The sequence below is a fragment of the Falco peregrinus genome, chromosome Z (assembly GCF_023634155.1).
Source record: "Falco peregrinus isolate bFalPer1 chromosome Z, bFalPer1.pri, whole genome shotgun sequence".
Lineage (NCBI taxonomy): Eukaryota > Metazoa > Chordata > Aves > Falconiformes > Falconidae > Falco > Falco peregrinus.
In genome coordinates this window covers 24,188,155-24,210,771 of record NC_073739.1, presented here as the reverse complement: position 1 = coordinate 24,210,771, position 22,617 = coordinate 24,188,155, and the positions used below count along the sequence as shown (strand labels likewise).

The window sequence follows — 22,617 nt, the reverse complement described above, 5'->3', positions numbered from 1 at the left end:
CTGCTTTGGCTCGTCCCCAGCTCAGCCGGCCGAAAAAGCCACGACGGGGGCAGTCCTCCCGGGTTTCCCTGCTGACTCATGCCGGGGAAGCGTTCCCTAAAAACGAACACGAGCACTCTCTGGAACTGGCCTGAGGCTGAGCTTAAAAGCCTGCACAGCCGTGTCGCTGCGGGACGGGCGGCGCAGCTGGGCTGGGCTCCGCAGTGCGAGCCCCGCGCCCCCGCCGGGCCGCGCCCCCGGGGCTTCCACAGCGGCTACCGGGCGCACATCGTGAAACACTTTCGCGGGATCAGGGAATACCCGGAGGGGGGGCCGTGGCAGAGGAGTCGGCGCCGGCCGCCCTCGGAGAAAGGGCTCCAGGTGCTCCTCGGGGCGAGGGAGTCAGCGGGGCCGTGCCTCCTTTGGCCAGCCTTCCCCGATGTCCCGGGCATCCCGGTCCCCGGTGCCCGGGACAGCCGGCTGCCCTGTCAGCTAGGCTGTCCCCACGGCAGAGCAAGTGCCCCTCATCTGCGCTCCCCTCAGCCTGCGCAAGCAAAGGGGCTCTCCGGGAAAAGTCGTTTGTAAGGTGAAACGTTCACCAGGAAAAATCTGTAGGTGGCACAGGGACAGTGGTGACCGCTGTCCACCAGCTCCTGCGCTAGGGTGTTAAAACGATGCACTAGAGATGCCCCTGCGACCTGGGTATGGAGGGTACGAGCGTCCACCCCAGGCAGTCCATCTGCAGGTGCCCTGAAGCGCCTTGCCTTGCCTTTGAGAGAAAAAACGCGTTACAGCAATAGCTCGTGCTGAAGGTGTATCCCACACAGTCATGGGGAGGGCTATTCACACTTTTTTCTTCCAAGATTAGCTGTTTTGGAGGTGTTTTGTTTGGGGTTTTTCTTGCTTCCATTTGTTTTGGTTTAGGTTTGGATACCGCGTTTGATTATGCCGGTTTTCTTTTTAAGTCAGTGACACAGCTTCAAGTCTGAATAATTATTTATTTGCACTTCTGGAAAGAGGTGCATGAGACGTCCAAATAAGCCCCAGTTATGGAATTGGAAACCTTCATTTCCGTAGGCGTACAGGTACATATATGAAGCCAGCAACGATCCGAAGCCCAGCACGAGATAAACAACGTCTAAAGACACCATGGATAATCATAAGGGTAACCAGACAGTTCTCTTCTAGTGCTCCCGAAGCACCAGCATCCCTGTCTTCAGATCTGCCCTCCATGGCTTGTAGGGTCACGTAGCGGTGCAGGAGAATTAACCTTTGGCTTTTTCTTATACAGTCTTTTGTGGCTTGATCATCTTTCTTCAGATCGCCGACTTACCGCGGGCATCCCCCTACAATTTCAGCCTCTGTAACCACGACGAGATACAAGAGGATCTCCTAAACGGTTTGGATCCACACAGGACCTTTAAAAATGAGGTTGGTGGTTTCTCTGGTGGCATCGGAGGGAAACTGTCGGGACGGCATTGCCTCCACGATTTTACCTTTGACCGCCGGCAGCTACTTTGTGAAAATCTCGATTAGCAAGCCGGGAGTTGGCTAGTTTAGTAAACCTGTGCCTGTGAAACAGGACGGGGAAGTTTTCTCCTACTCTCCTCCGGGGACCTTCCTAAAATGTGCTTCGCTGAAGCTGGGACTGGCAGGGACGGAGAGCAGGAGCCCGGGCGGCTGCTGCCAGAGCGCTACCCGACTCTTCCCGGCGCCTTGCACACCCGTAGGACTGAAAGTCGCTTGTGTAATGGTTCACCGACGCTGAGGATGGTGTCACGGTTCCAAAGGTGATAAGCGGTTTAGCAGTTACTCGGATGGTTCACACGCGCAGCCGGCGCTTAGCGGAAAGACCAGGCGGCGGCTGTCGGGACGGCGCACGGTGCGGGCAGCCCCGCCGCTGGCTCGGGCGGAGCGGCACCGCGCGGCACCGCCCCGAACGGCTCCCGCAGCCGCCCGTGCCCCGCGCGGCCCCGAGGGCGCTGGGGACGTTTATGATGGGGTGTTGGAGGCGGGCTGGCAGCCGGAGACGGCGACGCCGGGGGCCGTGGCGTTAACGAGCATCCCCTGTTGTTGTTTCCCTCCAGGAGCTACAACTCGATTTTCACACCTGCGAGGACGCGCTCTCCCCGCCGGCGGGTCCGCAGCAGTCCGAGGTTCGCCCGGGTGCACGCATCCCCCGGCGGCTAGGTGGCATTCCCTTTCCATGAAAAAAAAAAATAAAAATGGTGGGGGGAGCGTGAAAAGAGAGGGGAAAGGGGGAAAAGGGGGGGGGGAGAGGGACAAACAGTGGGAAGTGGGGAGAGGGGTGTAGGGAGAGGGGTGCAGGGATGGGGGTCAAAGGGGTGGGCGGGCAGCCTTTTTTTAAGGGTGCGTGGGGAAGCGCTGAAGGGAGCCGGGATCGCGGGCTGGCGGCTCCGGCGGGGCCGGGGTGGTGACCGGCCGTCTCCCGCAGGGCGCCCGGCGGGCAGAGCGGGCGGCCCGGCTGCTGGAGTGCTTCCTGGAGAGGGCGCGGGGCTGCGGGCAGCGGCCGTCACTGTGGCGGAGCACCCTCCACATCGTGCTGCGACACTGCCCCGGCTACCGGCCGCCACAGGTGGGTGCGGGGCCGGGGCCGGGGCTGCCCTGCCCTGCCGCGGGGAGGCCCGGGGCAGCGCCGGGAGCTCCACCGCGGCCGGCGGCGGGACGCTAACGCGTGTGCGGTGGCAGGGCGCTGCCGCCGGGGAGGCGAGCCGAGGCCCGTGCGACGAGAGCAAGGCCCGGGAGCTGATGGCGGTGTGGAGAAGCTACATCAATTTGGGATAGGTGGCTTCTGGGGGGTGGCTTGTCATTTTTTTTCTTCGCCGCCGGACTTTGCTGGATATTTATTGCCCGCCATCGCAATGAAGTCATCCTGCGGGTTGTTGTTGTTGGTTTTTTTTTTTTTTGGGGGGGGGGGGTGTCCCGCCCTATATAATTTATTAAAAATAAACCAACAAGCAGTGACCGTCTTAAGTACAGAGGTGGTTCGCGCGGGTGTCCGGGTTGCGCCGTCGGAGGCCGGTGCATCGGGCGCTGTGCGGGCTCTGCGGCGGGTCTTCCCCGCGGCCAGCGCCGGGGCCGGCCGCTTCTGCCTGAGGGGAACGGGGGGCGGGGGCGATCCCCCCGCAGAATAAAAGGTAAAGTCGCGCGGTGGTGGCTTTAGGGAGCCTGTGTGGGGGCGGTCGCGGGTGACGGCTCTCTGCGTGCCCGGGGCCCTCGGGTGGGGGCCTGCCTGGCGCGGACACTCCCCTCCTCGCTGCGCCGCGCCGCGCCGGGAGTAGCCGCGTCCGCCGCGGGGCCGCAGCAGGGCGGCCGAGCAGCGGAACTCTGCCCGCCGCAGGGACCGTTTTCGGCGGCGCGCGGCGGCGTCAGGGGGCGGAGCGCCGGCCGGGCTGGCCGGAAGCGGTGGGGGGCGCTTCCTGCGGGCGCACGGCGTGCGCGTGGGGCAGCGATGGCGCGTGAGGGCGGCGGGCTGTTCGCCGGGTTCCGCGTGCTCGGCCGCTTCAGCGGGCACGTCCCGCACGTCCTGCGCTACCATGGCCGCCACCGCGAGTTCTATCTGGCCACCGCCGTCGGGCGCAGCGTCCACACCTACAACGTGAGTGCCTGGCCGCCGGCCACCCTGTTGCATGCCCCCGCCGGGCCTGGCCGCCGTTGGGCCTGAGGGAGGCCGGGGCGGGCGCGGGGCAGAGGCGGGCCGCGCCACGACCCTTCCCCCACTCACCCCGGCCCCCCTCACCCCGGCCCTCGCCGCCGTGAGGCGGGGGCCTGTGAGGGGCCGCGGCGCCCCTGTAGCGCAGGCCTCGGCGGCAGGCGGGGCTGCTCGCCGGCGGGCGGCTGGAGGAAAGGAGGCGGCGGGGTCTGCGGGCCGGAACGGGCCGTTCGGCCGTGGGGGCACCGCTGGCCAGACACAGTGCGCCGTGGCAGGCGGGGCGCATCCAGGCAGCCGAGCGCCCAGATGCTCAAGCTTTTCCTTCGCTGCTAGACAAACCAGAGCTCCCCCGCGGTTTCCGTAGCTGTGGTTTAGCGTTTGAGAGCGACAATTTTGGGGAGCAGTCCCCTAGATCGTATTAAGACTTCTGTGTGGGAGCAGAGGAGCGTAATTCCGTTCTGCAAGATATAAGCTTCTGATAATGACTCACCTCTTGCTGTACGATAAAGGCATCTTCAGTGTATAGAAGCAGTAACAAAGCAGAACTGAATCGAGTGATTACAGCGAGCAGCAGACTGCAGACAGCAGTAGATCTTGTACATTTATGGTGGTTTTTTACGGTTTGCTCCTGTCAGCCTTGTCCACAGATGCTGAACTAAAATAGTAGTCATCATCACTAGGCACAGATGACAGTAACTGAAGCAAATTCTACGTGAACAGAGATAAAAAAATAACATAGTGTGATTGTAGTGGAAATAAAGTAGAAGCAGAGGTGATGTGGAAAAAAAGTTGGCCAAGCGCTGCCAAGTGTCTAAACATGCACTTAGCTTCCTGTGCTTTAGGATAAAATATATTAAGAGGCACAATTTACTCTTGTAGTATCGTCTTTTGACAGATATATTGTTCCCTTCCTTTAGACCCACTGTGGGCTTTCCTGTAGATATTGTTGTAAACTAAGAGGAATAACTTTTCTGTCTTGTGAGGCATGCAAATTCCTTATCTCACCTGGGTTGTTTCCTACAGTTTTGAATTTCTGTTTATAACAAATGCAACCAGTTACTAAAAATGTCTTTAACATTTACATTGCAGGTGAAGAAACTTGGTATTGTGGCTGTGAGTAAGTATACACAGATTGTTCATTCCGGTTTTTTGTGTGTTTTTTTTTTTTTAATGCATCTGACATCTGCACTTGATTCTCAACTAAAAAATGGAAAATTAATTATATGTATTAATATTTGCACTTAAGTAGGTTGAAAGGCGTCTCAGAAATATGGGATATCAATTTGGGAATGAGACTGCTGTTGCAGCTGTAATTTAGTTCTGTTAGGGATATACCTTGTGAACCTCCTGTTCTTGTCATCTTGCTCTTACAAGAGCACCCTTAGGCTTTAAGGACTGAGCAGTGAAGAAAGCTGTTAATTCCAGATACCTTTTTTTTTGTTGGTTTTGTGGTTATTAGAAGGTTGTGTTACAGGAGGAAAATAATCACAAGAACAGAACAGGTATGGATGGGACCAAAAGTCTTCAGGGAGTGTTAAAAATTGGCTGGACTGCTGGATACAAAGGAAATGAGTTGGTGGCTTGACATTCGGTTGGCAACAAAGCATAGTGCCCTAGGTGTCAACAGCAGTGCCTATGTTGTTCATATTCAGCACCTTCACCGACAGCCTGGGTGATGAGGCACATGCGCTCCTAGTAAAAATTTGCAGAAGATACAATGTTAGGAGCAGTAGCTCACACCCGGAGTGGCAGAGCTTCAGTCTGGGGAGGTGTTGCAATACACTAGGCCTGGGCCAACAGAAACCTCGCCCAGTTCAGCAAGGGCAAGTGCAGAATCCTGCACCTGGTACGGAACAAGCTGGGAACTGACTGGCTGTGTGGCATCCTGCTAAAAAGGAGCTGGGGCTGTGCTGGTGCCAGGTTGAGCATGGACCAACAATGCAGTAACTGAATAAGGCAAGCTGTGTACTGAGCTGCATTAGGAATGTGGCCAGCAGATCCGGGAAAGCTGTTACCCTCCTGGGCTTGGTGCTGGTGAGGCCATACCTGATACCCAGTTAGTGGTTGGCCTCCTCCCACTGCTCCTCTTTCAGGAGCGATGCTGAGGAACTGGGGTGTGCCAGGGGCCTGCAGCACACAGCATGAGAACTGGATTTTAGTCTTGCGAAGGGACAGATGTGGGGTGACCTAGAGGCAGCCTGTTACCTGAAGGGCAGTTATAAGGATGGCAAGGCTAAATCGGTGGTGATGGTAGTAGGCAGAGTAACAAGGGGCAACAACCACAGATAGCAGTTTGAGAGGTTGGTTCTCTGAACTTTCTAATTGGGGTGTGCTTAAAACTGTCTTGGCCTAAGCAGACTTCCACACAGCTCATGCGGAGTACCAGCTCTCTGTAACCTGATTGCAGGCCTAAGTCACTTCAGAGGATCTATGGGAAGATGTCTGATGTGTTCAAACAAATGAAACCTCTCATTAAGTGCAGCCTTTTTTATGTTCTTAGTTTAATTCGTCCCATTGAAGTTGCTGCTGTGCGTTGATGTAAATTTGTATCGTAGATGCACTCCCATGGAGACTGGTGTTTTCCTGTGCAATCATTAAGCACCTTGATTTGCATTTTTATATTTCCCTAAATTGAGAGTATTTTTCCCTAGAGTATTTTTTTTTCATTTCAATTTTGTACCACTTGGGACCAGACCAACAGCCTCCCAATGTGATCTGGAGCTTGGATGCTTTTACAGTTTGAGCTAGTTAAGTAACAGATCTCATAGTACTCTTCCTAAACCAGTCACAAGGTGGGGAGTGAGATGGATTCTTAGAGGGTGAATTCCTGATGTCTTTAGCTGTAATCAGGAGACAGGTACAGGAGTGTATTACTAGCTTCCAGGTCTGCAGCATGGCTTAACCTAATAGGCATTGCTAATGCTGTGACTTTTGATGTATCATGTTTCCAGTCCAGTGGCCTCAGGGGCTCTGACAGTCTTCGTAAGTGTTAATGTTGGGATAAATTCTTTATAAGCCTGCATGAAGCTAACATGTGCCTTCACCTACAGTAATAATTCAGTAATTTATTGTTACGTGTTTTTCAAAAGAACCACCATGTGATCTGTCAGTCTGATGTTATGTTGTTACTGGTGTGATGTTATTTATGGTAATAGTTGCAATCATTTGAAATGTGTGTGTGTTTCTCCAAGAAATTCAACAACATTCAACAAGAGAGCTTTCTCAGTGGGTCACCTGGCAAAATAAATAAATAAAAGACTGTCAGGCTTTCTCTTGTGTTATGAACCTGAAACTTGAACTTTTCTTTTGTTTGATTAACAGGTAATGCTTTGCCAAGAGAGATTACATGTTTGGCTGCAGACCGCATGTTGATATTTGCTTCATATGACAATATTCTCCATGCTTTTGCCAGGAACAAAGAGGTTTTTATTAGTTTAATTATTACTTAGTAGTACAACACAGTTGTGTATGTTTGTGTTTTCAAGACTGATAATTTCCTACAAATGTCTATTTCTGTAGATGTTCAGTAGTTTCAATTTTAGGGAAGCAAAACCTGTGGAAGGAGGAATAAAGAGCTTAAAATAGGAGAATGTAAGAGCAAATTCTGTAATAGCAGACCTGTGTTTTATATATTAATTATAATAACAATGTAGTTACCTAAACATAAGAAAATTGTTATTTCACATAAATGAAATAAATTGACATTAAATCAAGTAATTAAAAATATTTAGTTAAAGTATTTTTACAACAGTTTTAAATTATCAGAGAAAATTTGTATTCCACTTAGTTGTATGGCCTTTCGATGTATTTTATTTAAACTTGTTGCTGATGTGTTAGCTGTGTTATGTTAATATGATATCCTACCTGAAGAGGTTATATTGAAAACATTTTTATTTTGAACTTATAGGTGGTGCATACCTATGAAGGTCACAAGGCAAGGATACACCTTCTGCAGCCTTTTGGTGATCATGTCATCTCTGTGGATGTTGATAATGTTCTTATTGTTTGGAATATACAATTAGAAGGCAAGCAACACTTCTGTTACTGCTTGATAGGATAGCTGCTACTTTATAGGAATTGTAAACATTCAGTAATTTTTTAAAAAGTTTTTTTAAAATACACATGTTCAGAAATAGCTTACTCTTAAGAAAAAAAATCCTTAACTGTATAATCTTCAAACTGTAATGTGAAGTCCTAATCCTGCAGTAATTTTTCATGAATGGATCCTGCACCACATGCAGAGACCCAGTCAGATTCCATATAGTGTAGAGAGATATGCTGATACGGAAATTGCATTTCAGTGTTCCATTTTCTGGTGAAGACGGTGGTACAGCATCTTTGGCACCATCTCTGAAATCCTGTAGTTCCTTGATATTTACCAGTCTGGGTGAGACTAAATTCTTAGGAAAAATATTTTGTTTATGTCAGCATCTTCTCATGCCATTATAAAGTGCCTTACAAAATCGTGCTTCAGTGCCCTGAATTTTTTTCTTTAGAAAGCATTCTCATTGGTTTGACCAATGTAATTCCCTAAATGCGGGATCTTGAAAGTGGCTGTAGACAGGCTTTAGAGATTTGAAGTTGCTATAACAAACAAAAGGCATGCTAATCCAGTGAGTTGTTTTGCTCAGGCAGGAGCAGGAATCCTTCAGAAAGATATAAATCACTATGGTTTTGCCAGCACTGTTGTACTAGGTAGGCTTATAGGGAAAAAAAATATACCTTCAAGCCAACAGATGTTATAATGTAAAGAAGTTTAGCCTGTCCTGTTACACATTAGCTAATCCTTTAATGCAAGAAACACTGGTTATGGGATTTGTACAGAGTAAACATCAGTTCTACCTTTACATTTGCCAAGGAATAACAAGCCTGCAGATTTGTAGGGATAGGCATGCTAAAATTTTTCTTACTTTTTTGCAGAGGAGTATCTTCAAGTGGATTTTGATAAGGCCACTTTTGCAGTTTCTGCAATTCTGCATCCCAGCACCTATTTGAATAAAATTCTCCTTGGGAGTGAACAAGGGAGCTTGCAACTATGGAATATAAGATCCAAGTAAGATTTTTAATAACTTGGATACACTTCATGTTCCAAGTAGTTTGATAAGCAATAAATAATACTTTTAAGTAAAGTAGGTTTTGAACATGGAGTCTTTTACTGAAACCTTTGGCACAACTTTTCTGTTGGTCTGTCTCCAGGAACAAAGAATGCTGCTGCTCCCTGAATGCTGATGACTTTCAAGTTGTGTATTGTCTATTCAACCTGTAAAATGTCAGGAATTGTCCGGGATTTTTTCTTAATTACAGTTTTGTTTGGTTTTTTTTTTTATTTCTTGGAATCACATAGCTTTCCCATGAAAATAATTAAAATAGTAGTAAATGCATGTTCAGGCCTTCTGCCTCCTGTCTTCCAAGCTTAATTTTTTGGTTGTTGTGGTTCCAAGAAGTGCTGGCAGGTAGTGTGGAGGTAATTCCTAGTATTTGATCCTTATACTCAAATAAGAGATGTGTAGACATGTAGTTGTATCTGAGCATGTCCCAGTAGAGCACCATCCATAATGGCAGTATTTCATGCCTACTGCGATCAGCTCCTTTTCTAACTTGTGAAAGTTACAGCTACAGTAACTTCCCTGCATTTTAATGTGCCTGCTGCAAGTAGGTGTTAACTCAGCTTGTGTAGGTCAGTGTTTCATTCTAATAATTGCTGTATACTTTTAGTGATATCACTGCTAGGGTTCTTTTGTTTCATAATCTAATGTATTGGAGATGCTGTATATGCTATGTAAATCAGGAAGTACGAATAACCTAAAAATATAGAAAAGTAAATGTCTCGTAGTACTGATGTCTCTTCAACGCCTGTCACAGCATCTGAGGTGCAGTACATCCTAGATGACAAAAAGTCTTGCTTAGATGGCTTGGCTTCTCTTATGATTGTGTAAAAACTTATGGGACTGTAACTGCACTTTAAGCAATGTTTCTGGGTTAAGGAATATATTTTTGACTGTTCCCTACATAGATAATTTTGTAGATAGGTATGGGCAAAATTAGACAAGTAAATTGGAAGAACTGAGGGGAAAGTTTGATGGTCTCTGGGAAGAAAAGGAGGGGTGGTAACACATGGCTGCTAGCAGTCATTCAAGAATGGCAACCTATGTCTGTGGTGATGGAATAGTTTTTTAATCATGTCTGTGCTTAAGTACTGTCTTCATAATTTCACCTGGAATGTACTGCATGACTGCCTTGTCGATGAACAGTCTTGCTTCACATTTTGGCTGTTACTATTTCTGAAAGAAACAGTATGGGGTGTGTTAGTAATATGTGTTAGTATCTTCATTTAAGGAAATTACTCTGCAAATGAAAGATCTGTTTTTATTAAAAGTTGGACCAAGACTGAATTTTCTTATTGATGTTAAGAATTGTGAAGAGATTTGTTCAGAGCAGAAACTCAAGGGGAGCAGCTGACATAGAAGGGGTCTTCTCCTTATTTCTGTTACGTACTTATGTCACCCTTGCAGTATTAATGCATGACACTAACTTTTTCAATAAAAATTAACCATAAGTTGTATTCTTAACCTTACTTGGTATTATCATGGAGTTTTTTTCCCTTCTAACTGATTTGCAGGGACAGAAAGCTGATGTACTTTTCTGTGCAAGTGCATATAAAGCAGCCATTTTGTTGTGGAAAATCCCTAAGGGTAAACTAACTTACGTGTTTTGTGTGTTGTTTTCCAGCAAACTCTTATACTCGTTTCCAGGATGGCATTTAGCAGTCACAACTCTTGAACAAGTTAGTATTTTTAGCATCTTATTTTCTTATATGACTGGTCAAGAATAGCGTGCAAAGTATCATTGTTTAGAATTACAGCAGTAAAGATGACTTGTGTTCTTTCAGGTAATTTTAACAACCCTCTCTTGAGCATATTAGACATTGAAGAGAGGTAGACTTGAAGGCTTAATCTCTGCCCTTCCTCTAGTCCTAGTTCTGTTGCATTTAGTATCTTGGCTGGTTTGTGTTCATTACATCTGCAGTCTTTAATCACTGAATGATGTAATGGAATTCACAGAAACAGTCTGTTTGCAGGACGCATGTGTATTGTGTAACTTATTGTGGTTGTTTGCTAAATTTATTTTGCTTTGGATGTTAATAAAATACAGATTTTGCTGATTCAAGGAAAGATTTTTCTCATTGTATTTGCTGTATTTTTGTAGAGATAAAAATTAAGTAGAACTTAGTGGTAGCATTGACAGCTTTGAAAATGGGCTGTAGTTGTCCTGGGTAAAACTTGTAAATATGAGGATGTGTGGCAGGTATATGTCTACCAGGACTACTGAAAACTTGAGGTGGGGTGTTTTTAAAAGAAGTTCCAGCTTCTAGAAACAGAATTGTTTCATCTAGTGGAGACTTAAGTGCAAAATCTTGCATCTCCCATTTTTTGTTTAGATCAGATGTTTAGTCATGCATTAAGGTACTATAGACAGAAGATCTCATGTGGGAGGCCTTACTTGTTTCTTTACTATTTATTCTAGACTTAGATACATTGGCGTGGTATTAGTAGTGTAGGAAAAATTTTTTCCTTTTTCATTTCAGTTGTTCGATTTTTATTTCAGGCTCCAGCAGTGGATGTTGTTGCAGTCGGTCTTGTATCTGGTCATATAGTTGTTCATAATATTAAATTCAATGAAACTCTGATGAAATTTCAACAAGACTGGGGTCCCATCACAGCAATATCTTTTCGTACAGGTAAGTCTTAGCATTTTTAGTGGAAGGTAGAAAAATATGTTTTGATAAAACATTTCAGAATCAAAATTTGGGCTGAGAGTTTTAGTTCTGAAAGGTTGCAGATAATCTAGAAAAGTAAAGTAGATCATGCATCTTCATGATACTGGCTGTTTTGTAGCATTTTTTTGCATACTGGCTCAGTGCACAGGAAGTGTGAGATACAGTACTCCTTTTTCAGTGAAGAGTAAGACAGTTTGTTTACAATGTGCCAAGAGCTAACAGTACACAGTTACCAGAGTTAGTGCAGAATAATCAGTACACTATAAGTTGGTATCTAAAGCTACCTGTCAGCACTGTCTTCCCCCTCTAAAATGAAGTTGGAATGTTTATAGTTGGGTGAGTACTGAATGGATGTTACTGGGAAGCACTGTTTTTATTCATAGCTTTTTTTTTTTTAACAAGCAGTTACTGATTACTAAAGCTAGTTACTTTAATGTTGATCCTGCCTACAGAGCTGTTGATACTGAATCTAATCTCTCATTTGAATAGACAAACTTGCAAATCTTAACAGAATATAGATTGATGCAGACCCTGTTGAGGCAGAATCCTAGTGGAGATGCTTGTGGAAAGACTTGTGAGAAGTGGAAGTAGTGCCTTTTTGTGTCAGCTGTTTAACTGAGAATATTGGTCTGTTAGGTTAAATAACTTCCATTGCCGACTTGAATGTGTGGCTTTTGGATGTTCTGTAATAGCTCTCTCTTCCTGTCTTTATAGTTATGAAATTTAGTGTAAATATAACCTGGTTATTTTGAACTCATTTACTTATTTTAGTGTTTGAGTAAAGTGCTTTTCATTTGAGTTAAAATGAACTTGGCAAATTTCCCTATCTGTGAAGCTTTACCCAAAAAGAATACCCTAGGCCTGTCTGATTTAGTTACCTATGACGTGTATAATTCCAAATTGAGTACTGGCTTTTCCTTTTGATGAAGTGGAAAGATTAGTTGCCAATTATCCAGGACATTCAGTGGAGTTTTATCTTAAAATCATAGAGTCATTGACATTAGAAAAGACCTTTGACATCATCAAATTCAACCGACTTACTTTAATGTATGTGGTATGTTTTTAGAAGTTATGATGATCTTAATATCAGACAGGGTAGAGCAAATAGAACAAAATCAGAAATCCTGTGAATTGAGGTTTTAATTATTGCTTAGAATCATTGACTAAACAGTGATCAACTTCTGGAATTTATTTTTGCAAGCTGTTGAGCCAAAAACTTAAGAGGATTTATAAAAAGGACTGGTAACTTCTAGAGTGGTGATACAGTATCTCTCACTTCTTGAAATTTAAAGGCTAGTAAGTTTGGGGAAGAATCTGGGGTATAAAGTAACTTCTGAAAATGGTACAGGTACAGTGTGTCTTGTGCTTTCAAGCAAAACGTTTAGCATCAGCTGCTGTATTTAGATATATTTGTTGTTATCTGATATGAGAAAATCCTGATTTTATTATCAGTACACAAAACCTTTTTGAACTTCTTTTTTTGATTTTTTTTTTTTTTTTTTTTTTTTGAGCAGACGGACACCCTGTAATGGCAGCTGGTAGCCCAGTCGGACACATTGCTTTGTGGGATCTAGAAGAGAAGAAACTAATGTGTCAGATGCAAGATGCCCATTCGACAGCAATAGCTGGTATGTCGTTTGTCCCTGGAGAGCCACTTCTTATTACTAATGGTGCTGATAACGCTATACGGGTAAGTTACTACAGCTGCTGCTATCTGCCGTTATGGTTGGTTTTTTTTTTTTCTTTTGCAGTCCTCTAAAGTATAAACGTTTAGTTTGGATTGAAATAGCAGTTATCAGGTTACTGAAGTTGCTGGCCCCGAGCTGGTCTGTATTGGGGCAGTTTAAGGGTTTGCTGCTGTGATGTCATTGCTTCATTTACTGCTTCATGGTAGCCTTGAGGGGCAAAGCTTTGGATCCGCTTTTCCAGAACCACAGGTTATATCCTGCTGCCCTGTCTTAAATCTTGATCTATTTCTGTAATGTTCTAGGTCATGAGCAGTTGCTGTTTGTAAGTGTCCTTTGTGCTGCCTGACTTCTGATGCCATTCACCTTTGGTGGAGGGGCAGAATGAACAGCAGGAAACTATCAGCTGCTGTGGTGGAAACCCATAGTTTTAGGTTCAAGGATGAAAGCCAATGTATGAATTTTGCTGGACCAGCTCCCAGCTATACTTGTTCCACTGCCAAGAGGTGTAATTAATGGCAGGGCAGTGTTTACCAGCTTTGTTTTTCTGCTTGCTTTTTGGGAGGTAGGTGTGGATTTTTGATGGACCTGGTGGTACAGGACGTGTACTGAGAAGCCGAATGGGACATAGTGCACCCCCAACAAAAATCAGATACCATGGGCAAAATGGAGAACAAATTCTTAGTGCAGGTATGAATTCTCATTCTTCTCTTTAGTTTAATTTCCTGCTGTAATAAAGAAAACCTGCAGACCAGAGTGCTGTCTTTGTTTTATTAATACAATAGATTATATTTCATGTGTTAGTATGTGTACTTATGAAACGTAGAAAGTGAAAGCGTCATTCATTACTGTATCAAACTGTTTAATGATTTCCCTAGAAGAATCTATATCCATCGGTAGGCTGATAAGCTTTTCTGCTTGCCACCACTTAGGAGATGCTTTTGTCATCCATATTTATGTGTTTGAACAAGTATTGTTTCGTTATCTCCAGCTATTAGCTGGACAAAATGAAAACCTGTTAACAACTAGGGAGATTCTGTTGTGCTTGGGCAGCATAATGCATTTAGTAACTAGAGGAGCCACTCCACTCTTCCCACTAGTTTGAGGAAGCTTTGTGGGTTGCTGTGTCTTCATAATTTGTTACAGCCTAGTTTGAGGAAGCTTTGTGGGTTGCAGTGTCTTCATAATTTGTTACAGCCTCATTGTGTCTGTAATACATATATTCACAAAGTTGCTTGGTAATAGTCTGAAAGTGTAAAAATGCCTAAGTGATGACCCTTCCTTAGAAACTAGCATATTTTAAAATCTATAAATAGACTCCTTAGGAAATGAAGTGGTAGATCGAACTGTTTTGTGGCCCAGAACACTTCGGTAATGGAATAATAGAGCCTTTTCACTTAATGTTTAATTACGCTGAAATAATGGAATTGTCTATGTAGGCAATGTTTGAAAACATTACACTACATATCTAATACATGCTAAAACCACCTGCGCTAAAATCTCTTGCAGATCATTCAACTAGTTACTTGACAGTAAGTCAGCTCACACCAGATGAACCATAGTAACATCAAGAGTTGTCTAACAAATCCTCACATTGCTTTTGCAGTTTACTGCTTTGTTAACTAAGAAACATGGAAGGCACAGAGGCTACCACTGAAGTGAAAGGGTCTCAAGCTTTGAGATATAAAGTATCTGCAGTGTAAGGAGACTGACCTTTTACATTGCTTTCTGAACCAGTGGTAAAACTTTGTGCAACAGAAAGGAGGTAGCAATGCTGTGGGGTGCTGTTCCAGTGCTGCTGGTTTCCTTAAAACAGGCACATCCACAAAATAACTTCGGATAATTTCACCAGTGTTGCTGGCTTCCATCCTGTGTAACATTTCTCCCCGTTGCCGGTATATACATCCTGCCTTACTTCTGTATCATAGCAGCACGGAAAGGTTGCTTAAATACCATAATTGTTCAGTTGTCTTTCAGATTCTTTAATTTCACTTTGACAAATTTTCTGTTTCCTTGGTTGGCATAGTAAAAATTTTTTGTGATTCTTAAAAGTCATCTCAGTGCCTTTAATTTTACATGCATTAATTTTCTGTTAGTTTCAAGTTCCACCTTGTCCACATCTCTGTCACCAAGTGGACTTGTTTCCTAGTTTCAAATTTGTGTCTTCTGTCTCTCTATTAAATGAAATGAGATTTGTATCAGTTCTGTGAACATTGGTCACTGGGTACAGGAGGGAAGTCCCTTTACTGTGCTGGTTTACAGGAAAGATGGACAACTTGGCTTTTACTATTGTTGTTTGGGTTAGCTTACTGGCTAACTTAGGTATAGTTCTTAACCAACCACAGCATGTATGTGTTAGACAAAGGATAAAGAAAGGAATATTGTAGTTGGTGAGGGACCAGCTAGATAATCATGGTGGACAATGGAAGGGGACAGGAATTAAACGTAGAGAAGATACCCATAAAAAAGGGGCCATTCTGATCATGTGTGGGGCAAAGTAGTAGGAATAGGACATAGGCCACAGAAAATCAGGCTCTATTAGTTCCACTGTTTATTGTGTATCTGTTTGGGTTTTTTTCTTGGACCAGAATTTTTAGTAAACACTTTTATTATGGTGTTTGAGGTTTCTTAGTACTTATCTTCTGCTTTTCTTGCTCAGATAACTTGTGGTTATTTTGCCCTTCACTGCTCTCTGCTAATATTTTGTCAGGTCAAGATGGAACATTGCAGTCTTTTTCAACAGTGCATGAAAAGTTCAATAAAAGTTTAGGACGTGGTGAGTATTTCAGTGGCAGTACAAATATTGGTGAAAAAAACCCTGAAAAGTATTTATGTAAGCAGGAGATAAAACATTAAGTAGGCCTTATTGTCACTTTTTACTGTTGTATGAAAACTATGCACCTCGGTCGTTCTGCAAACTCAGTCCTTCCTGATGTATATAAAGTTTTGTTAGTACATAAGAGAAGTAATTTCTTTAGCCTTGCAGTATAGGTTATTTCACTGCAGAAAATGTTGGGCGTGATTTTTATATTAAAAATGTGTAACACAGCAGTTGACATTTCAGCATGTGTAATTTCAACTTTTTACCCCATTTGCTTTCTATTCAATTTACTGAATTATTAGTTAATTTGTATTTCTTGACTTGACTTTTGAATTAAAGTAGAATTTTATTTAAAAGGCATATGTTCCACACAATGCCATGGTTAAAGGGACACTTTCTTGTACAGTTCAGAGAGCCAGGCTCATAAAGACTAAAATAAATATTTTTAAAATATCTTTATCTATATATTGATAAGCATGTTTTTAGATAGATTTGGTTAGAAAGATGTAGATGAATTTATTATATATATCCTTTGGTCATGAATTTGAAATTCCTGACTCTTTGATTGTTGAACGGGCTGAGTGTCAGGTACTGCTTTATATAGTCACATCTGTGTGACCATGGTTGTAGCTGTGATGGGGAGACATCCTGCCTCAGGATGTTGGCATAAGATCCCAGAACAAATGGGTTGAGTAGTACCTCTGTGAATGTAATAGGCTAGGGATTTGCTCAGTATCATGTGAATTTTGATAAGAAAAACTTCTTCAAACCCTAGATAACAGAAATGCTGTGTTAATGTAAGCCAAATTTTTCCAAATTTAATAGGAACTTTACATTTAGTAAAACAATCCTTTTAAACCATTATTCTCAGATCTAGCCATGAGATTGAGACACTTTTTTTTTTTTTTTTTGTTAAGGTTCAATTAACAAAAAGAAATCAAAAAAGAAAGGTCTTAAGCTTGATACAATGGCACTTCCACCAATTACAGTCTTTGCTTCAGGTAAGTAGTCTTTGAGATACCTTACAGAGGTCATCATGTCTTCGTTTTGTCTTTTAACCCTCAAGACTGTACTGTTTTGAAAACTCGTGCTATATCAAGATGAGATGGTTGAGATTATATGGCCCTTCATGAGCTCTTGAGTGACAGTTTAAAATGACATTTTACTTGGTAAATTTTCCTGTTACTTCAAAAAAGAGCATTTTATTTCAAATGTCTTTGTTTAATTTGCTCTTTGCTTGAAAATCTCCAGCACAGGAGCCAGAATCTTCTGGTGTACATATTATTCCAGACTGGAGAACCAGCAATTGTGATGGGGGGTGTGTGTGTGTGTTAGCTGAGGAATCTTAGTTATTGTTGTGGTTGATTTTTGATTCCTCAGTGCCTTTGAGCCACTTCTCAAAGTCAAATTTCAATTACTCTATTCATTTGTAATTCAGTATGCAAATAGTGTACCTAACTTCTTGAAGCAGAATTGCAGTTATCTTTGCTTCACCAAAACGTGTTTCTTTAAATTAATGACCTCCTCTTAAGGGTAGCTATTCTTTTGTCTTCTGAGAATGGCTGATTGTTTCATATGTTGAAAGGTTTGGATTTACAATTTTGTGTAGTCATTTTGCCTACATATGGTATGTGTATTTGCAGACATCAGTGATACAGACAATTTGTACACACTTGCTGCGCATGTTCGTGTGTGTGTATATATATATACCTTGATGTACTTCTGAAATTAATATTAGACCTGCCTGATTGATATAAGGTAGTAGAACTACCTGAAATGTGTTTTGGAGACATAAGAAAACATCTACTTAAGTACATTTTAATTAGAATTATTTCTCTTTGCCTATATTGTCTTTGGTGAATTGAACCAGTTTGTATCTGGTTGTTTTATTCTTTTCAAGTTCTAGAAATACCCAATTTCAAGCTCTCAGGGTTTTTTATGTATAAATTCCAGGGAAAAAAGTGAACTTGCTCATTATTTAGATCCTCATATATAATATTTGACTACAGAGTTTGGATACTGAACTTCTGAGGAATTATTTTCCTGCAAATCAGGAAAGTATTTTCCTATGTGGAGCAGACTGAGCTCTTAAACCCTGTTAATCTCAGGGCTTCTGCTGCTTCAGCTGCAGCAGATGCAGTTAAGAGACTTAGCTGGAAATGTGTACATTGAGCATTTAAACCATTTCAGTTTAAATGTGCTTTTTAAACCGCATAGACTCAAAATATTTAAGACATGAAATATAATACACCAAAAAAATGCTTGTGGTTTTGTTAGCATCTTAGTTACACTAGTATGCACAGTGGCTTATCACGTGGTTTTCCTGAGTGGTAGCCTTTTGACTGTCCAACAAGAACACTAAATATGAACTAAAGGTATTTCAAATTACTCTTTCTTATGAAACCAGAAGAGCTTACTTGACTTTAGAATGATTATTTCTAAAAGGTGTATGTGTTACATTGCAGAAGTGGCTCATCAGAGTGACTGGGATAGTATTGTTGCCTGCCATCAAGGGTATATAACCTGTACAACCTGGAACTATCAGAAAACTTCCATGGGAGTTCATAAACTGAGGCCAGAAGAATTTAGCAAACACAAACCTATTGATATATATGCAACAGTAAGTTTTTTTAGGATAATGTTTCTTCAGTATTACATTATATGCTGATTTGATTTCTGTTTGTACAGAAGTGGTTCAGAATGAAAAAGCACTATCCAGACATGTTATAGTTCCTTCGCAAAGTGCTTGCTGCCAGCTTAGTGTGTCCTACTAGCTGTTTTGTAAAGCATATGGTCTTTAAGAAATGTGCTGAATACGTATTTTTTCCTTAAACATCCAGGTTAAGTGCAGATTTTATTTTCTGATTCAGATAGGTGGTTAATGTTTACCTTTGATCTGTCATCATGACGTAGAGTTAGCTATACGTCTGTGATGATAAACTGGCTCAGTGAATGCACTTTGCTGAAGATACCTTTTTTTTGGCAATACAGAAAAATGTATTTCCAAATTGCAGGCAGGGTATTCCCTCGACAGTGTTTTCCAACTTGAGCTGGACACAATGAAAGTCAAACACTCATTTAAAGAGATATAAATGTTTACTGAGGCTTATGAGCTTGCAAGACAAGAAGTTGCTGTGGCATACTTTATGTGTTAGGCATTCATACTACTACTGTATCTTGTGCTAAATTGTTTTTCTGACCGTATGCTTAGTAGTTAGGTGGTAGACAAGATCAGTTGTAAATACTTTCTTTAACTACTAAATTCTTTGGACTGTTTTCAAATACATCTAGATCATTGTTTCTTTGTTTCTTGCTATTCTAAACTCCGTATGAATTTACCCTGTTTGGGGGTTCCATTGGCAGTACGGGCTTTGAAAGAGACATGCAGCTGGCATGCTTGAACTTCATCTTTGGGAATGTGTTTGTGGATGTCTTTTATTATATAGTTTATTCATTTATTGATATTAGATATGACTTCTGATGGATGTCACTAAGTCAGTGTTTCATTATCCCTCATAAGCATGCACTGCCATATTTATTACTTATTTGCTTATTTTAAGTACTTATTTGCTTATTTTAAGAGCTCCTCTGTCTGCTTTTTTGAGATGTAATCTGTTTGTTCGGTGCAGTTTTCCTTTAAGAAGTCTAATTAGAACATGTTAGTATTTTGTATTCCTGATATGTTATATGTCTTCTAATAACTTTGCTAATTAGATAAAGAATTATATTTTTATTCCCTTGAAAGGCAGTTGACATTACCTCATGTGGAAACTTTGCCGTAATTGGGCTGTCAACAGGACAGGTAGACGTGTATAACATGCAGTCTGGCATTCACAGAGGGCGCTGTGGCAAAGGAAAAGGTAAGAATTGCTACACTTCTAAAATACTGACTCTTAACGGAACAGCAACAACGTGGTCTTCTGTTATCTAGGAAATTTAACATAACTTCTGAGTTGATTGGGGAATATTCCCAGTTTCTCAGATTACCTACCCTACACTGTCCTATCTTACATGTAATCAGAAGTAATTTGAAACTGCTCTGAAAAGTACAGGATCCCTGCTAGTTTTAACAGCACTGATGTTAGCATATGTTTGGTTTTAATTAACACAAAATTGTCAGTTACCAAAATGGTTAGCACTAAAATGAGATCCTCTGGCCTCAGCTTTTTTTGAGATAATGACATTTTCAGTACTTGGCTTCTTGTTATAGAGTTCTGTCTCTGAGGTAAATGTTCCCATCTGTTTTTTCCTCCCTGCTTAAAAATGGAAGAATACTTTACATGCATGGGAAATTGAAATCCTAAGCCAATCCAGTTCTTTATATATGCTACTATTTTCAATTACCCAGATGCAAACTTGGGACTTAACGTAAGTGACAGTGTTCAGACTTTCCCTTTTAATAGTTGCATACATATGTATTTCATGTCACGTAGCCTCGTGTTTGCTGTTTTTTTAAAGTCTGCAAGTTATAATAGGGCCCTTGTAATCTGAATTTTTTTGTTGTAGAAACAATGAAAGAGTCATGATGAACTCTTACACCTTACTGGGTTTCTAAAAGCCATCTAGCATAGCAAACATGAAGTGGTGTCCTGATAACATCATTACTTGATAGTGGGATGAATTTTGTAAGTTCAGTTACTGGCCAGTAGCCCTAGTCATAGATTAAGAAATAAAATTGATCCAAAACTAGAGGAGCTATGCCTTATCTTTACAGCACAGTGTAAAGTAGCCTGGGAAAACCCCCAGACTTTGTGCCAGAACTGAATCTGTAAATTTTGTTTGGAGTGGTCAGGCCTCCTGGAGGTATTCTGTGATTCAAAAAGTCCCTCAAATCTCACATTCAAAAAAAGCCCCCCAAACAGAAAGCACAAACAAAAGCTAGTATTCAACTTCAATTACTCACAACTTTTTTTGTATTCTCAATGCTTATATGAAAGCAATTTGGTTTACGTACTGATAAAGAAACTAAATATTTGAGCAGTCTTGGCAGGTGGCTTTAGAACTGTTTGTCTTATGCTTACTGCTCATTTAGTGTAGTTAGGCAAAGACATATGGAATAGTGTTTGGCATTCTGCTGATTTCTATGCTATGTTTAAATTCTGAAATACAGCTTTGTTTTCCTTTGATTTGTAGCACATGATGGGGCCATTAGGGGGGTAGCAGTGGATGGATTAAACCAACTGATAATCACAGCTGGTAGTGAAGGATTAATTAAATTTTGGAAATTCAAAACTAAAAATCTAGTTTATTCCATTGACCTTTCTTCTCCAAGTGGAATTCTGCTTCACAGAGACAGGTAAGGAACTGAAGCTATTTCATGTCCGTATTGTTCTGTATGTACTAAGTCTAGGATGGCAACCAAATATTCTAATAAAGTTTAAATTCCTGATGCTTTGAAAACAGCTGACTTCTAGTTGACCAAAAAAAAAACAAACCAACCTACAAGATATTTTATTAGACTGAAAGAATATAGTACTGTTTATCTGAGATTCGTAGAATTATTTATGTTGGAAAAGACCTTTAAGGTTATCAAGCCTCTTCTCTTTGTGACCAATGTTAGGATGTTGGGTTTACTTCTTGTCTCTGAGTATTCACTGTTGTATGTGCTAATGATTCTTGGCAGTGGTATTCTGGGAATTGCCTGTGATGACTTCAGTATTAGTGTTTTGGATATAGAAACCAGGAAGATTGTCAGAACGTTCTCAGGACACCATGGACGGATTAATGACATGGTAATTGTTAACTCTTATTTGTATATGTCACCTGTTACAAAAAAAACCTAATTAATTTTAAAGACAGTGGATTTCTCTGTTTTTAGCTTCTGTTCTAATTCTAAGTGTTAGAAAGTAAGCATTTATTTGATTTCTTCAGTTTTATGCTCAGTGTTTTATCATAAATGTAAAAACAAGGACCAAAGTGCTTTTACTAACAGCCAAGTTTATCCTGTGTCCTATATTTAAACCTGTTCTGAAATAGCTTCCATTTTTGTCCTTTCCTCACTTTCAGTAAGGTGGTATCGGTTTTATTTTATGGCCAGACCATTTCATCCTGGTGTTGAGCAGTCTAATCTTGAACTGTGTGAAACAGGACCTCCTGTAGGGACTGACTTGTCAGTTGTGCCATTTAAATTGACTGTTTTATTTCAGACTTTCAGCCCTGATGGTCGTTGGCTAATAACTTCATCAATGGACTGTACTATTAAGACTTGGGACCTTCCCTCTGGATGGTGAGTCAGTTTAAAAACATACAGCAGAAATTTATTAGTAATAATAAAAATAATTTTGGTCTGTAAGGGGCAGAAAGCCTTCTGGCTTGATTGTATGTCACCAGCTTGTACTGTGTGATATTCAAAGTTGTACATGGTGTAAGACTCATACTTTAGTTGTGTGTGATGCTAGCAATATGTGCCTTTTTCTGGGCATACAGAATAACAATGTGTTGAAGATCTAATGATGAAACCTGGAGTTTCCATGTAGTGTGAATGGTTGTGAATTTGTTCTTTGTCTGGAAGCAGCACTATAATCTCAATGGAAAGAGACTGTTTAAGAGGATTTGCTTTGTGAGATGCTGAATTATTCATAGAATGGTTTGAGTGACCTTCAGAGATCTAGTCCAGTCCCCTTGCCATTGACAGGGACATCTTTCACTAGACCAGGTTGCTCAAAACCCTGTCCAACCTGAC

General features: G+C 42.0%; 1 protein-coding gene and 1 long non-coding RNA gene across 3 annotated transcripts in view; both read left to right on the top strand.

Annotated features, from left to right (window-relative positions):
- Window positions 1-1,969: 1,969 nt before the first annotated feature.
- LOC129782779 (uncharacterized) lies at window positions 1,970-3,221 on the top strand. Its single transcript, XR_008744885.1, has 3 exons — window positions 1,970-2,169; window positions 2,435-2,575; window positions 2,689-3,221. It is a non-coding gene; the product is annotated as an uncharacterized LOC129782779 (long non-coding RNA).
- Window positions 3,222-3,410: 189 nt separating this feature from the next.
- The window catches only part of WDR36 (WD repeat domain 36), a 31,310-nt gene continuing 12,103 nt past the window's right edge, over window positions 3,411-22,617 (top strand). Inside the window, exons 1-16 of one of the 2 annotated variants that reach the window (XM_055791199.1) lie at window positions 3,411-3,598; window positions 4,742-4,769; window positions 6,974-7,074; window positions 7,560-7,677; window positions 8,573-8,705; window positions 10,382-10,436; window positions 11,258-11,390; window positions 12,944-13,119; window positions 13,684-13,804; window positions 15,825-15,890; window positions 16,853-16,936; window positions 18,401-18,555; window positions 19,681-19,795; window positions 21,069-21,231; window positions 21,559-21,667; window positions 22,082-22,161. In XM_055791199.1, coding sequence (XP_055647174.1) covers window positions 3,452-3,598; window positions 4,742-4,769; window positions 6,974-7,074; window positions 7,560-7,677; window positions 8,573-8,705; window positions 10,382-10,436; window positions 11,258-11,390; window positions 12,944-13,119; window positions 13,684-13,804; window positions 15,825-15,890; window positions 16,853-16,936; window positions 18,401-18,555; window positions 19,681-19,795; window positions 21,069-21,231; window positions 21,559-21,667; window positions 22,082-22,161 — 1,784 coding nt within the window. In that variant the 5' untranslated portion in view covers window positions 3,411-3,451. The remainder of the gene's footprint in view (window positions 3,599-4,741; window positions 4,770-6,973; window positions 7,075-7,559; window positions 7,678-8,572; window positions 8,706-10,381; window positions 10,437-11,257; window positions 11,391-12,943; window positions 13,120-13,683; window positions 13,805-15,824; window positions 15,891-16,852; window positions 16,937-18,400; window positions 18,556-19,680; window positions 19,796-21,068; window positions 21,232-21,558; window positions 21,668-22,081; window positions 22,162-22,617) is intronic. The other variant, XM_055791198.1, reaches the window with a different exon arrangement.